The sequence below is a fragment of the Canis lupus genome, chromosome 14, assembly GCF_011100685.1.
Source record: "Canis lupus familiaris isolate Mischka breed German Shepherd chromosome 14, alternate assembly UU_Cfam_GSD_1.0, whole genome shotgun sequence".
Lineage (NCBI taxonomy): Eukaryota > Metazoa > Chordata > Mammalia > Carnivora > Canidae > Canis > Canis lupus.
The window spans coordinates 46,747,605-46,763,938 of record NC_049235.1 but is presented as its reverse complement, the minus strand read 5'-3'; the positions used below and the strand labels follow the sequence as shown (position 1 = coordinate 46,763,938).

At 38.0% G+C, this 16,334-nt stretch overlaps 1 protein-coding gene across 7 annotated transcripts in view; it reads left to right on the top strand.

Moving 5' to 3' along the window:
- DPY19L1 (dpy-19 like C-mannosyltransferase 1) overlaps positions 1-16,334 on the top strand; it is a 141,985-nt gene that overhangs the window by 87,662 nt on the left and 37,989 nt on the right. For 3 of the 7 annotated variants that reach the window (XM_038557318.1, XM_038557322.1, XM_038557321.1), the window contains 2 exons: positions 142-267; positions 5,370-6,553. In XM_038557318.1, coding sequence (XP_038413246.1) covers positions 142-267; positions 5,370-5,526 — 283 coding nt within the window. In that variant the 3' untranslated portion in view covers positions 5,527-6,553. Of the gene's footprint in view, positions 1-141; positions 268-5,369; positions 6,554-6,926; positions 8,096-16,334 lie in introns of those variants that run through there. The other 4 variants (XR_005369693.1, XR_005369694.1, XM_038557319.1 and 1 more) reach the window with 3 other exon arrangements.

Here is a 16,334-nt window from a genome sequence, read left to right as displayed (position 1 = left end):
AGGAACTCTGTGAAGAATGTTCTCTTGACCTGACTCTTCTGTAGAGTCTTTCTTCTTATTCCATTCAGTGCTTTCTTCCAGATAGCTTGATTGCATCCTTTTAATCTTGAAAATCTTCTGCCCAATTATTTTTCTTTAAAGAGCCAGAACGAAAATAGTTTACTCAATGTATAGTCGAAAAGCAGCTGAAGAAGTGAAGCGAGAATTGATAAAGTTACAAGTGAATTATTACATTCTAGAAGAGTCCTGGTGTATAAGAAGATCCAAGTGAGTATTTAACACAGTTAATATTTTATATTCATAAGACATGAAAAATTAATTCAGTCTTATGGCAAGTGCTTTACTCGTTATGTGTGAGATATTTATAACATTTAGCATGGTATAAGTGGAAAAAACTGTTTAGATCATTATTTGAATTGGAATTTTTTCCTTTCTAGTCATTATAAATGTTTCTCTCATAATGATTTGCATGTGTATGCTACCTTAAAGGTATTATATTGGCATTGACAATTTCCCAGATGGCTTATCTTCACCTTGAATGTTTTTTAAAAACTTTCATTTAAAGTTGGATGTATTTTAAAGACTTTTTAGAAGACTTGCAGAGTCTGAAACCAAATAATGGAGCATCTCATTGTAACAAAGTAAGGCAGGCAGCTGAGAGTCAGGGCCTCCTTTGCACATGCCACTTTGCACCCGTCCTGTGATGGACTGGCCCCCCCTCCCAGTGTCACCACAGAGCAACACTTCCTTCTTGCTGTTCCACAGCTTATTTGAGTGGGAAAATAATTAACTTCACTGTGACCCACATTCTCTTGGGTTTATAGTTTTAAAAACTATTTCCACTCAGAGAAGACCACTATGCAGAGGATAGCAAAAGTTAGATCTTAAAAGCAAAGAGGAATGTTGAAGTTGACTGTTTAGAAATATTGCACCTGGCTGACTAGACAGCTGATGACAGTGGCTTGCTATTAAAATACCAAAGCATTGGCTCCACAAGGAGCACAGACATGGGCAGTTTCATTAGGAATCAAGAGTATTTTATGAACTACTATTATTTTTAATATTCTCACTGCTCTTTAAACAGAGGCCTTTGGAGGTTGCTGTATTTCTAGCTTAATCATACTTATTCACCATGTATTTCAGTGATATACAAGAGTGTTAAGACAAAATAATTAAATATTGACTCGGGAGTGAGAATGGTTCTGTGAAACCATAGCTGTCAACAGTGCCCACAAGGAAACCCAAACAATTGTTGATTATTGAATGATTTTCCTATGAATGTGTCCCAGGTGACTTGAATTTAATTAGGATCTATACAAAATGTTATTGTTCTTAGAGTCATAATTTAGAAAATGTTTTATTTCCTTAGGAACATAAGAATATATATATGAAATCCATATACTCGCTTTTAGTTAACTTTGTTATATAAACTTAGGACAAAAAAGTCACAAACACCTCTCATAATTTTATGAGGACATTGTAATAAGTGAATGGTGGGCTGACATTTGCAGTCAGGAGGATGTAGTTTCTTGACAAGAGATTTCCACCCACATTGTGATCTTCTTTATCGTCTCGGGCTTCACTTCCTGGTTCAGTGATCAGCCTGAGACACCCATAGGTTTCTGGAACATAAAAATAATGCTCTATGGCCTCTTTGTTCCTAAGCTAATGATGAACCTTGATGTAAGATTCTTCATCTTGTTTCTAGACCTTGCATAGTGTTTTGAATATGTGGAAACTGTAGAGGCTGACACGCTTTATCTTCTAAGATGCTGATGGAGCTCCTCGGTTTTCCGATGGGCAAAGAACTGTTTTGTATACCAGAAGGGATGAAAGACAAATTTAGGAGGTATAGCAATAAATCTTATGCACTAAACAAGGTCAACAGTGATTTCACTGACGTTGGATCATTTCCATGTAGCGCTCACTTCTGGACATAAGACTAAGCAGTCTGGGCTGGGGGTGTATGCTCCATTTCCCCCATGGACCTTGACTTGCCCCTGCTGTGTTTTTCCAGCAGGAGTGGAGAGGAGGAAGCCAAAGAAGTGACGTTCTCTACTCTGTTGTCCTCAGTAACTGAAAAAGCACTCTCCATCTACTGCAAGATTTAAGCCAGAATGATAATAAATCTCAGGAAACCTTAGGCAGGTGCACTCTGCTTAAACCTTGAAACCAAACACAAGCTGTACTTTCTGTTCTGGCAGGGAAGCAACCCGGGAGCTCAGACAGGAGAGAAAAGGGAAGAAGAACTAAGATTTAGTGCAGAAGGAAGACTGAGTTTCTTGACAAAACTTTATGCCGGAATTAGGATCTTTTACTGCTTTGGCCCCCATTGTCCATTTCATTTATGCCTGAGACATCTCTGGATTAGTGGAACAGAAAAGTGTATGAGGACGGGGGTGGGTAGCCCATGGGGAACTCAAGTAGGAGAAGAAAGGGAAGAGGACCTCTGTATGTATCTAGCACTTAAACTGTGCCCGGCACTTTGGTGGGCACTGTATTGATGTGATCTCAGTACCAGTGGCCTTAATGGTGTGGCTTGTTTATTCTTTAAATACTTGACACCCTGTATTCAAATACAAGTACGAAAATATACTCAAATGCAAGTTGTAGATGAGCTTTTAATTAACTACTCTTTTATTCTCAGTTCTCTACTTTCTTTCTCATTAATTCCAATAATAGAGTTGACATAAAATTAAAACACATGAATTCAGAAGAAAATTATTCCCATTTTCAATAATGCTATTTAAAGATATAGCTGGCTGGCTTGGGGAGCTTCAGGAAACTCAGATAAGGACTACAGGGTGTTATGCTTAGGCCGACAGAGCTCACAAAGGCAGCTCCTAGCTTTTACTCTCTCCTGAAAGCAGGTGAACTCAGAAGCTGGTAGTTTTTTCTGTCCTTGCGTTGTGCTCTCTCCTGCCCATGGCCCACAGTGTAGCCACAGTTTGGCCTCGGCACATGTGAGAAAATTAAGTGGTGGAAAACCCAAGCCCAGTCTTACTTTCATACATGCTCAGTGTTGATAGAATCTGGTGTCAGGAGAGTGTGCAAAACATGTGGCCTGAACACTCTTCCTGGGAATGCTCATGGGTAAAACCCTTTGGGAGATAATCTGACAGAGGCAAAGTGAAAATTGTGTAGCCCTGTGATGTAGTGATAGTGCTGCTTCCAGAAGTTTAGCTTGCAGAAAGATAATGGCGCAAGAATGTTTATATCAATATCACTTTATAATGGCAAAATGGAAAACACAATATCCATACATAAAAGAGTGATTTGTTAATACATAGATGTACTAGCAACTATTAAAAAGAATGAAGTAGATCTTTAGGTGCTGAGGTGGAAAAATGGCCATATTTTATTGTCAAGTGAGGAGTCCCAGAATAATCTCATTTTTGTAAAAGCAACCGCAGGAGCACCTGCGTATATAAATCCGTGCCTCTGTTTGTATGCATGTGTGTCTGAACTTGGATGAAAGAGGTCCAGCAGAATGTGTGCTGGTTTGTTTACACAAGCCACCTCTGAGAAATGGCATTGAAAGTGACAGTGACTTTTTTTTTTTTTTTATTTTGATAGGCCTATGTTTTGGCACCTTTGGGGATGGTAGTTACCTTTAAGTTGAAGATGTTATTAAGAAGCAGAGAGCATATGTACTCCTGCCATGGTGCTTGTCTCATGGTGGAGAGCAGAGGAGTGGAACTGCCTTTGGGAAGGAATAAAAAGGACATGCTGGAATTTTTTTTTCTCTTAAAGTGAAGCAACTATGACAAAACATAAGTAGTTGCCAATTCTCTGTAATTTTTGTTTTTTGTTTTTTTTTTAATTACCAAGTAAGCACATAAGAAATTGTGAACTCCCTTTTGCCTTTTTTGTTTTTATTGATATTTTGGAAGAGTCCAGGCCAGTTGTCCTCTAGGATGTCCCACCTTTGGATTTGTCTGATTCCTCCATCATGATTAGATTTAGTTTAGCAAATTGTGACAAGAATTTTAATTACCTCAGAGGGGTTTTATACTCTCCATTATGTCACTTGAGGAGGGACAGATCACTTTATTCCATCATTAATGATGCTAAGTTAGATCACTTGGTCTATTTTAAGGAGGCACATCTCCTTTAGAATTAATAATCTATAAAATCTGTAGAGATACTTAGAGGCCATTTGTTTATCCTCTTTCTCAACAACCTTTCACCAGATAGTTCTTGCATCCAGTTTTGATTCTTACCTGAATCAATTATTACATTGGTGGTTATAAAACAAGTAATATAGATTTGAAAGCAGTGTACCAGGTACTGAATAAGTACAGGTACTTACTGTGTAAGTATGGATTTGATAAATAATAAATAAATAATGAATCTAGAGCTGTTGGCTATCTATATGGAAAAAATTAAAATTTAATCTCTACATCACACCATACAGAAAAATTAATTCCAGATGAATTATGGGTCTATGAAAAGCAGAACTCTGAAACTTTCATAGAGGAACACACAATGCATATTCACATGATACCATGATAGGGAAGGATTCCTTACACAAGACATAGAAATCACAAGCCCTAAAAGAAAAGAGTGACATTTGGGACTATAATAATGTAAAAATCTTCAATGTAACAAAAGCCAAAAAAAAAAAAAAGAACAAATTTGTGAACCCTAGTAAAGCCAACAGTTATATCTATGACACTGCTTTAAATTTAAAATAAATACTACAGTTATCTGCAGAAGTTATTGGAACAAATACCACACAATGCCAATTTCACTTCTGCTAGTCTTTATAAAATCTATTGCTTTTAAAATTTAATTGTGCATTTAAAAAATGTGAGCTGAGCACCACTGGATTTTCTTTAAATTGACTCGTTCTAGAAGACAGTAGGGGGAAGTTGCATAAATGTGACCTAAGCATATCTGCCAATTAGGATTTTTAAGTCAATATAACGCATTACCTCTTAACTGTGTGCGGGGCATAGCGCAAGCTAGATACAGTGTCTCTCTCTCTCTGAGTCCTCATGACACACCCCAGTTGTATCTCCCATCTGACAAATGTGGGGAGAGACTGCTTGAGCTATCCAATGCCAGTCTTGCTAGGTACCTGAGGCAGAATTTAAACAAGATCTCTTACCCTACCTAAATTCATGTATTTTGTATGTCTGTCTCTTTTTTTTTTTTTTTTTATGGTTAACTTGGCTGTGTTCACCTTGTTCTAAAGAGAATTTATGACAGCTTAAATAAATATAAATAACTCTAATAGGATTTTTTTAACTAAGTTAATTTATATAGAAAAGATGAAATGGAGACAAGAATATGAAAAGTGTGCTCTGCTTCATCTGCCATATATAGTGTACTTCGATTTTTAATCTGTACGTTAATTTCTCTAGGCCTGGGTGCAGTATGCCTGAAATTTGGGACGTAGAAGATCCTGCTAATGCTGGGAAGCCTCCCTTATGTAACCTCTTGGTGAAGGATTCCAAGCCACACTTCACCACCGTATTCCAGAACAGTGTTTACAAGGTCTTAGAAGTTATAGAAGAATGACTGCTGCCTATAGAGAAGTACATCAGTAATGGTTTTAATGTTTTGCTAATAACTCATGCCTTGTTTTTAATTCAAATCCCAAAAACTTTTATAGATAACTGTTTTCAAATAGAAAACATTTTGTTTGGTCAATTTGAATGTTGTTCTGACTGTAAAAATACTTATACCTTAATCAATTGGTTACTATTTCAATGCACCCCTTAAAATTTGCTATGCAAATGAGTATATGTTTGTACCTGACTTAAATATTTGTGCTAAAGTAAGGGAGCAAAGCTACCTGTATAAAAAATATGATGGGTCACGACAAGAAGGATATGAAAATATCATGAGTTCCGAACAGTGTAGGGGCCGATTTTAGTTTATGGACTATTGGTGCCCCTTGCTGCTTCTCCTGCCTCTTGCTCTTGTCTTCGTGACATCGCAGTAACTGTCCTAAGCATCTCAGTTGCGTCGGGCCCGTCATCAACTTCCGTAAGAGAAGATGGGGCAGACGTGGGTATTTGCTATGTGGAATTACCTGTTTCACTTCTTAATGTTCTTTTGTTTCTTGTTGCTCTTATGAATGAAGCATTTCCTGCCCATTACTAATCCAGATTCTTGGATCTAATGGTCAGGACTAAATTCCTGTAATTACCAACCATATGACATTAGTGTGTCTTCTTTCTCTCCTTCTCTCCTTCTTTCTCTCCCAGAATTGTCAAATAAGTGTTACTCGTTTAGTTGCTTAGAAAGTACTTATTCTTGGTTAAAAAAAAATGTAATGGCAATTGTGTATTTTTCTCATTTTTAGTATTATTCAGATGTTTATATTTTAATACCTTTAAACCACTGTAAAAATTTTTCATGTTTAATTGTAGTTTTAAGAACAACTATTTTGAATGACCCAAATATAATGCATCTACAAACTAATGTGTAGTTGAGTAGACATAATTTGCAGTGGAACAGTAGACTGTAGTGCGTGTAGTTTTTCTTCTATTAATATACAATAAAACATGACTAATTTTTCTGTCAAAAGAGTAAACGATAATGAGAAGTGAATGGAGTTTTTATATTTTACTTTTTACATTGCCTGTCTTGAGTAAGACAAAGCCTTAAGCCTTATGTTATGATTTTGATCCCCAGAGTGATCATATCCGTACGAGGAATGAATATATTCAGCCTTCCTCTTTATTTTTTTTCCTTCTTATTTATTTTTATTTTGAAAGACTCCCAAACCTGCTCTGAATTCCTAGTATTTTTTTTTGTTGTTTCTTAGAAGTTAATTTGTGTGAAATGAGATTCTTCAAAACAGTGAATCCTCATAGTTCTGAGAAACATTTTTAAGATTTTACATTCTAAGCAAACCATGACTTCGATGGACTACACATTTAATTATACAGTGTTCTCTTTATTAACCACAGGCAGATTAACCTCATTGTGGACTGTCCTTGAGACCTGAGTCCTCAGGGATGGTTTCCGGTGCCCACTGCTGGGAGCCACTGAAGAGCTGTTCCCTTTCTGCCTTCTCACCAGAGCCCAAGGACAAGCCTGGTCTGGGGGGAGCACTAGCTTGCTTAGAGCAGACAGCTGCAAGGACAGCCTGGGCTGGCGGGTGGGCAGCCCCCAGCCCGCCCCAGAGCCCACGTTGCCGCGTTTCCGGGGAGCCTCCTTCCGCTGGGAGCTGCCGACAGTGTCTTCAGGTGCCTGCCCCCTCTTCCTCGCTCGCTGGGTGACTTGTATTCCTTGGGCTGTTGCCAGTTTCAGAAAATAGGGAAGCAGCTGGGGAGTCGTGGATGAGGAGTAGAATTTGAGCAGTGATGCAGCAATCCAGAAAACTGGGAGGAGGGCACTGGAGGCTGACGTGGCCCAGAGTGGCCGCGGGCGGGAGGAGGGAAGGGCGCTCTGCTCTACGTGTGACTGTTCTGCACCCGAAAATGGCTGTTTTATACATGCAGCGATTCCACTTTTTAAAAGATTGCACTTTTAAAGTCATTCTCTCTTCTCCCCACCCTCCGATCGTTCCCTTCCCGATGGGTTCACATGCAGTGATTGGAAATTCTGTACAGGAAACACTAAAATGCCGTTTTGACAGTTGCATATGCTGGGAAGAGCTAAGCGTGGTCAAATTAGGTTGGTTTTCTTTTTTTCCCCCCAAACAGAATCCTTTTGTAATGGTATTTATTAATGTAACTCCACCAGCAAGCTATGATTATCTTTTAGACCAGTTTAGAACAGAGGCCTTGGGCTGTACAGCACACTCAGCCTTGGCCACATCTCGTAGCAGCCTGTGCTGTAGGTGATCAGTATCTTTTATGGCAACATAGAATAGTAGTAGTTTCCATATACATGACCAAACAGTATTAAAGCTCAGTATTTTACTCATTTTTAGCATCTAAAAATATTTTTGCTTTAGTGTGAGGAAGGTAAGGATGGGTAAGGAGGTGGTAAATATAGCTCTTGCCATGACATAGGAAAAACAAAGTGGGGGCAGTATTTCTATAAGCAGATAAGCCTCTAAAAACGCTTCGCAGAAAAAGTATTGCATTAAAATAGGACAGTGATATTAAGGAGAACGTGAAAAGCTGTATCAGGAATAAAGTGATAGGGATCCCTGGGTGGCGCAGCGGTTTGGCGCCTGCCTTTGGCCCAGGGCGCGATCCTGGAGACCCAGGATCGAATCCCACATCAGGCTCCCGGTGCATGGAGCCTGCTTCTCCCTCTGCCTGTGTCTCTGCCTCTCTCTGTCTCTCTCTGTGACTATCATAAATAAATAAAAATTAAAAAAAAAAAAAAAAAAAAAAAAAAAAAAAAAAAAAAAAAAAAAAAAGGAATAAAGTGATATCGCATAGAAGTATTGTATTTTTATGAATTTTATGCCAGTTGTTTTACATGTACTATGTATGTTCAATAAAAAAGATGAAAATATAGCGTTTTTTTTTCTAATTGTTATTTTCATTTCTATCTCGACTGTTAACATGTTCTGCCTCATTCTGTGGTCAGATAACCATGAACTGGTTCGTGGCAAGCTATAGTCCTGAATGATGGGAAAGGGTTCAAACCGTGGGAGTCCATGAATGTGCTTAGTCCTCTTGATTGGTGGCGGTGTAGGTACTGGGGTTACCCATAGTCTTCTTTCATATTTATGCTATTGCACATTTACATTACTTTATCATTTACATCAAGGGACACGATCATTCTTTAAAGCCATAGTTTGGGGATAATTTCTATTAGAGTTCCTGAAAGCGTTTTCTCATATGTTATAGTTTGGTCTCATGATATTTCCTAAATTATATCTCCATGTCCTTGCTTGATACAAGCATCAGCTTTATCTATCTACCTACTTGGAGGAAAGATAGTTTAGCTTAGTTCATGCCTGTATAATTAATTTCTTTACACAGTGACACATTCATTCTCTGACATCTTTGGGGAGTGAAGTGTTTCCAATACAGTGGCTCCTAAATTTAGTGTGCCTCAGAATCATCTGCAGGGTTTGTTAAAACACAGATCACTGACCCCCACCACAGAGGTTTCTGATTCAATTGGCGTAAGGTGGTGCTATGGTTGGAATGCTTGTGTCTCCTCAGAATTCATATGTTGAAATCCTAACCCCCAAGGTGATTATATAAGGTGATTAGGTCATGAGCATAGAGCCCTCATGGATAGGATCAGTGCCCATATAAAAGAAAGCTTTCTTAGACCTTTCACATTGTGAAGTTAGAGCTACAAGGTGCCATCTATGAATCAAGAAGACTCTTGCCAGATACTAAATCAGCTGGTGCTTGATCTTGGACTTGCACAGTCTCTAGAACTGTGAAAAATAAATTTCTTTGTTTATAGGATAACCCAAATGGGCTAAACAGGCAGGACCCCAGAATTTACATTTCTAACCATTTCTCAAGTAATGTTGATGCTGCTGGTCCAGGAACCACACCTGAGACCTGCGGCTCTGATGGATTGCAAAAGGCTATGTGGATGACTAGCCTCTAGAGGGCGTTCCATTCTTGACAGCATTTATCCCACCTGGTCAGGCGACAGGGTCTGTGTTGGAAACAATTTTGTAGAGCCTCTTCTTTGTCTTTTAGGGGGCATTGCCTCAACAGAACTTGCAAGGAGCAAAGAACAGATAAGGTAGTTCTTAACAAGAACATTAATGCAGCTTATTTACATTGTGTTGGCTGAACAGGTGGCTTATGATCACTTAAATATTTTGAAACCATAAACTAGACTGGGCTTCGAACAGTTTCTTTTCAGTTCAGAGTTGGAAAAAAGAGACAAATCCTTTAAAATCGAACTTCCTTTTGCAAAATTACTTTTCTAAGAAGAAAATGGATAAACTCAGTGATGTGTGTGGATTTTAAAACTTCATTTTTCTATATTGCCTTTGTTTGGCCCCAGAAATCTTCAATCTTCTCCCTCTATTAGAAAGCAGCTAAGGACCAGCTTTGAGTCCCGGATCACCTGTTTCTGTCTCCTGCCTTCCCTTTCTCCTTCTCTGCAACTAGAAGTTCCTAATTTAAATCAGTAAAATTGTTCCCTGTGCAGAGAAAAGAGAAGCTGCTTTTAAAGTTCATTACATTCTTGAATTGGTCTTTACTGCATAGTACTGTATCAGTACAAATACAGTTTTACATCTGGAACTGAAAAGCACATTGAGGTATAGGAAGGTCTTGAAAACTTTACTTTTACCTTTCCTTCCGTGAGAGAGATTTTAAAATTCCGAGTGAACATACAAGTTGAAGTCTTTTTCTCTTAAGATTTTGAGTCACTGTAATGCCACAGAGGTAGATTTTTCTTTTTTGTGCAAGGAGATTAGGATGGTGTTGACATTGGCTCTGCTTTCAGGGCAGTGTTTTCTGTACTCCCATTATCTCTAACCCAAAATTCTAATTACTTTAAGTAAGCAGTGCGTTGTCAAAATGACTTTGAAATAAATGGTAGTGCTACCAAGTATTGTGTTTACGCAGGCATGTTCTTTTTAATTGAGCATAATATCATTTCATTGATTTTTAAGTACCTGGGCTTTTTCCTGTATGCAAATGTAATACCTTGAAAGAAAGTTCAATGTAGCGAAATTAAGCTCATTCAGTTGTTATGCCGATTGCCCTCAAAGCTTTAGTACTTTGCCATTTCTAAAAGCATAGAAAGAAATGAAAACAGGAAATGACCATTTTTAAGTAGACTTGGCATTTGGCCATTAAAACTGATTTAAAAAAAAACAGAAAAGGTGCCTGAAAGCCAGTTCTTCAGTTTTATGGACATAGTTCACACCTCTGGCTCTACCTCTGGGCAATGATGCCCTGCTCACTGGCCAGGCCCTCAGGTCTTCACTCTTGTTATCTGCTCATTGACCACAGCCCAGATTCAGAGGCCTCCATCTTGCCCTAAGACATCCTCCCCAGGAAGCACAATTTGGTAATTCTTCGAGCCCTTTTAATCTGTGATGAATTAGACTTTTTCTAACAAAGACTCCTTATGGCAGTCATTCTCAAACTTGTCTGCACATTGGAAATTACTTGGGGGAGCTTCAAAAATACTGAATCCTTTCCCTCACCCCCAGAGTTTAGGATTTAACCAGTATAGGGTGTGGCTTAAGACTTGGAACTTTTAAAAATGCCCAAGTGATGTTTAAAAATGCCCAAGTGATGTTTTAGTGAACCTGGCCTCCCTGCCTCACTTTTGGATTCAACTTTTCAGAGTTTCCTCCACCCAATCAAACTAGAAATGGTCAGCAAGTTTCTCTCATATACTTTTTTATTAAGGATGATGGCCTATTTCTACTTTATTAATCATGGAACCTCATGTGGAGTAGACTCCTTAAGAATTCTGTGTTCAGTTAGAGTCAGTGGAGGTGTGACAGCGTAGGTGCCAGATATTCATAAACCCTGGTGAGAATGTCAATGAGAAATGGGAATATAACAGCAAAAAAAAAAAAAAAAAACAACCTTTAAAAATCACTGATAATTTAATATTAGTGTGGAGAATCATTTATTCTCCTTCCAGATGCTTTTTTCTTTTTTCCTGGACTGTACTTTCTTGATCACTTGCACTCCGAGCTGCAACTCAAGTGTCACTTCCTTTGCAAAGCCTTCCCTGATGGCCTACCCCTTGGCTGAATGACCTGCCTCCACTGCCAATGCTCCTGTAACTTCTATATTCCACGCATATAACTTGACTTCTGCATCTGTGTCCTGATTGACTGGACTTCTATTTTATTCCATTCTGAATCTATAGTGCCTCCTAACACAATTCCTGGCCTGTAGTAAGGCTTAATGATTTTTGAAATAAACCATACTTCATTCAACAATGCAGTGAATTGCACATAGCACTAAAAAGTATTCATTTGAACTAAACGAAATGGAAGATTATGTATTCTAGCTATGGAGATGAAATCATGACATTCAGAATATCTTCAGATGAGATTAATATATATAGGAAAAGAATATTATTGGCAAACAGCAAAACAAAAGTAACCTCAAGACATATTCTGGCTAAGTACCTTGATGCATTCAGACATAACTAGTAACCAAAGAACCATTAGAAAGCAATACGACAAAAGCAGATATGTCTATTTCCAGAGGAAGGGCTCTTATTGGCCTGGTTTAGGTTGTGTGGCTTAAGATATTATGATGGCCAGTCCTGGGCGCATTCACAGCTGGCCAGGAAACAGAGAACTCTAGGAATTTTTTTAAAGTATGAAAGAGGAAATGTGCCCCAAGTTGGGAGAGATTGATGTGTTGTTGCTACATAAGGATATTAGACAAAACATGACAGTAGTCATGCAATGTTGTCATAATTGAGACAACTAAATTGGAATCTTGGCTCTATTTTTACAAAGTTTATTAGATAAGACATGTTTCTTATTTTGAAAATTGGTTTTCTTGTCTTTCAAGAGGATATGCCTCTTACGGTGGTAATTAAAAACAGGAGGAATAGATGAATTCACAAACAGACCAGGAAATTTTAACATACCTCTCATAATAAGCGGGCAAAAGAAAAATCAGTAAGGGTATACATAATTTGAGTAATAGGAGAAGCAATCTTGATTTAATGGTCATATTTAAAACAACTGGCTGAACAAGTGAAGAATACACATTCCAGTTAAGCATATGGGAGATTTCCAAGAATTGACAGCAAAACATAAATTCCAGAAAGGCATGAATTTTTGGTCAGTTCCGTTCCCTGGTGACCTAGAACAATCTCTGGCATATATGAGCGCTCAATACTTGTAAAAAAAAATTGATCATATGTGGAACCAAATAGCACTTTGCAAAAATGTTAATGATTAAAAACCCCTTATGTTAGAAATTAATACAAAATAAGTTTTGAGTAATCTATGAATCAAAAAATCTGAAAAAAATTGAGGAAAAAATAGAATGACGATATATCACAAATAGCTTGTGGGGTATAATAATTTTTTTTAAGATTTTATTTATTTTTTCATGAAAGACACCGAGAGAGAGAGAGAGAGAGAGAGAGAGAGAGGCAGAGACACAGGCAGAGGGCGGAGGGCGAAGCAGGCTCCATGCAGGGAGGCTGATGTGGGACTCGATCCCGGGACTCCAGGATCAGGCCCTGGGCCAAAGGCAGGCGCTAAACCGCTAAGCCACCCAGGGATCTGTGGAGTATAATGAAAGCAGGTCTAGAGGTATACTTTTTTTTCCCTATTCAGTCTAAAACGCATGCATTAAACTAAAAATGAATTCAAATATCTATGTCAGAGATACAAAGAACAGCAGCATACCCATTCCCCAACTTATGAAAAGAAATAACAAGCAGAACTTGATGAAATAGAAAACAGATCAGCAAAGCCAAAGTTGGTTATTTGAAATCATAAGACAAAATGGAGAAGTCATAAAAAATTAGGAATGACAAATTACTGAAGCTATGAATAATAAACAGACAACAGGAGGATATTAAATTATGTACAGTAAATTTGAACACTTAAATGATTGAATTCCTACAAAAATCCAACTTAATAGAACTGACCCAAGATGAAATAAAAATTAGGAACAATTTTATTTCCAACAAAGAATTTAAATTAATAATTTTAGGAAACATCTTCCCTCAAAGAAAACAACATATCCTAGACAGTTTTACAAGCTTGTTCTACTAAATGTTCAAGATACTGATGATTCCAGTCTTCTACAAACACCCAGAGAATAGGAAATAAGAGCATTCCATCTTTTAGGTGACTATAACATTAATACCCAGAGCAGAATGGTGTTAATGCAGTAAAAGAAAATTGAAGGTTTATTACATGTACAAAGATGCAGAGAAGAACCTAAGAATAAATTGAACATAAGATGTAAAAATACCAGTTCTCCTCAAATTGACCTGTCATTTAATCGGCATACCAATAGGGCTTTTTAGGGAGCTTGACAATCTGAATGTAAAATTTTTACAGATGAACAGTCCTTCCTGAAGAAGGACATGAGATAGGGCAATTTTTTTCCTACCAGATAATAAGATTTATCACAATAGCTGTAGAAGCATTGACACAAGGATATACAAATTGACTCATAGAAGAGGTTAGCTCAAGAGCAAATGCGCATGTATTTAACAAATGAGTCTGACAACTGGTTATCTACCTGGAAATTAATGAATTGCTTCCCTACGTCACATCGTACATAAAAGTAACACTGCAAACAGATAAAATATCTAAGTAGGAGAGAGAGTACTATAAAACCTAGGAGACAGCATAGGATAATACGTTCATATCCTCAAGGAGGAAATCCTCAAAGAAAGTCTTCCAAAACAAAAGCAAACAAGCAAAAACCTCTAGATGAAAGAATTCACTAGGATTATTGACTTCTGTTCACTAAAAGATATGAAGTGAAGCAAGCCATGATGTGTAGAAGATACCTGATTAATATCCAGAACGAAGAACTCTGACAAACAGTAAGAAGTATATAAAGAACTCATTAGAAAAACTGACCGAAGACATGACATTTCCCAGAAAAGAAATGCAAATGAGCCAGAATCATTAAAGAAAATCCAACCTACTCATAATCAGGGAAGTGCAAACTGAAACCAAAATGATAACATTTATGACATTGGTTTTACAAAGTACATACTGAGAAACAGATGGAAAAGCACAATTCCCTTTATTCCTAGTAGAAGATCTCCATTTTGGAAATAAATGGGATTATCTGTTAAATTTGAGAATGTATATATATATATATAATGTGTGTGTGTGTATATATATTATGACCCAGTTTTTCCACTCCTTAGACATACATATATCCCAGAAAGATTCTTATACATGTGCATCAGGAGACATGTCTAAGAAGGTCACTGCCAAGTGTTCATAAAAGCCGAAAACCTGGAGATCACTTGCACATGTATCTGGAATAAATAATAGAATAGACAGATAAAGCATCCTACTGAATATGTAAAATAGTGATAGGCGACAACTTGGAGCACTCTCGGGATTATTATTAGGCAAAAAACATCTAATTTGCAGAAGAATACATGCAATGTGAGTTTATTTACAGAATAAACTTTTTATTCTGTTTATTTACAGAAAGTTCAATAACAAGTTAATTATTTTTAAGGGCCTGAAACATGGTAAAATATAAAGAAAATCAAATGAATAATAAATACAAAATTAGATTAGTGGTCATCTCTCAAAGGATGGGGTGGAAGGCGGGGTACACTGAGGTCTTCAAAGAACAGCAGCATAAAGTTGAAGGTTATGTTGTTTGAAACTGGGTAGTGGGTATGTGGATGTAACTTAATTGTAATTATTTATACTTACTGTTTTAAAAGAGAGAAAGTGGGAGGGGCAGAGGGAGAGAGAATCTTAAGCAGGCTCTACCCCCAGTGCCTGACGCAGGGCTCGATCTCACAATCGTGAGATTATGACCTGAGCCAAAATCAAGAGTCGGACACTTAACCGACTGAGCCACCCAGGCACCCCTGATAATTATTTATACTTTATAATACTGAAATAATACTGAAGAATATTTATAAAATGTATTCTTCAACAAATCTTCAATATTGGGATAAAGTAGACACTCTTAGATGGTAATACACATGAAAAGAACAATCTCCAGTAGGTGCAGCAGGAAGTGGCAAAGAAATCCTCAATTTCTCTGGCAATCACAATTGTAAATAGGATTTTCCTGGAGACTTGGTGCACGATGGATCCTCAGTTCAATGTGAAGGGACTGGAGGGGATTAGAAATCGTGCCAGTCTCGTGTGGCTGTTAGGAGGTTGCACGAGGGACTCTATGTGAAAGTTTTTATAATAAATGCCAGTTGCCTCTTTTACCTCCTACCCATGATGCCAGCAGATGAGGAGGCTGAGATGATGTGACATCGTCAACCCCGCACACGCCCAGGCAGGAAAGCAGCAGGCCTGCAGGGGAGCCAAGGCCCCGCGCGCCTCTGGGGGTGCTTGCACATAGAAGGGCACGTCGGGGTTTCTAGTTAAGTGTCTTCTTGATGCTCCTTGCTTCTTATTTTTCATACCCAGACCAGATTTATTTCTGGTTCCAGATGACAGGACGTTCACTTTACATTTGTGCAACAAAACAATTATTGTTGTTTCCTGTTTACTGCAGACACGCAGAGCTTTTGTTATCATCGAGAAATCCCTATGGGAACCAGAAGAATCAAGCTGAGCAAAGATTTTTTTGCCAGAATCAATTTCCTGAAGCCGAGAGGCTTTATCATTCACCGACTGTGTGCAAAAGCATTTTATTTTTTGAATAAACGACTGATTCCTTTATTGATTTCTCCCTTCACCCAGCTTCACCCAGTCTGCTATTCCGTCCTGGCTTTGGGACCTTACCCTGGGTGAAAAAGGGTTGGTGGCGTGTTCCCTG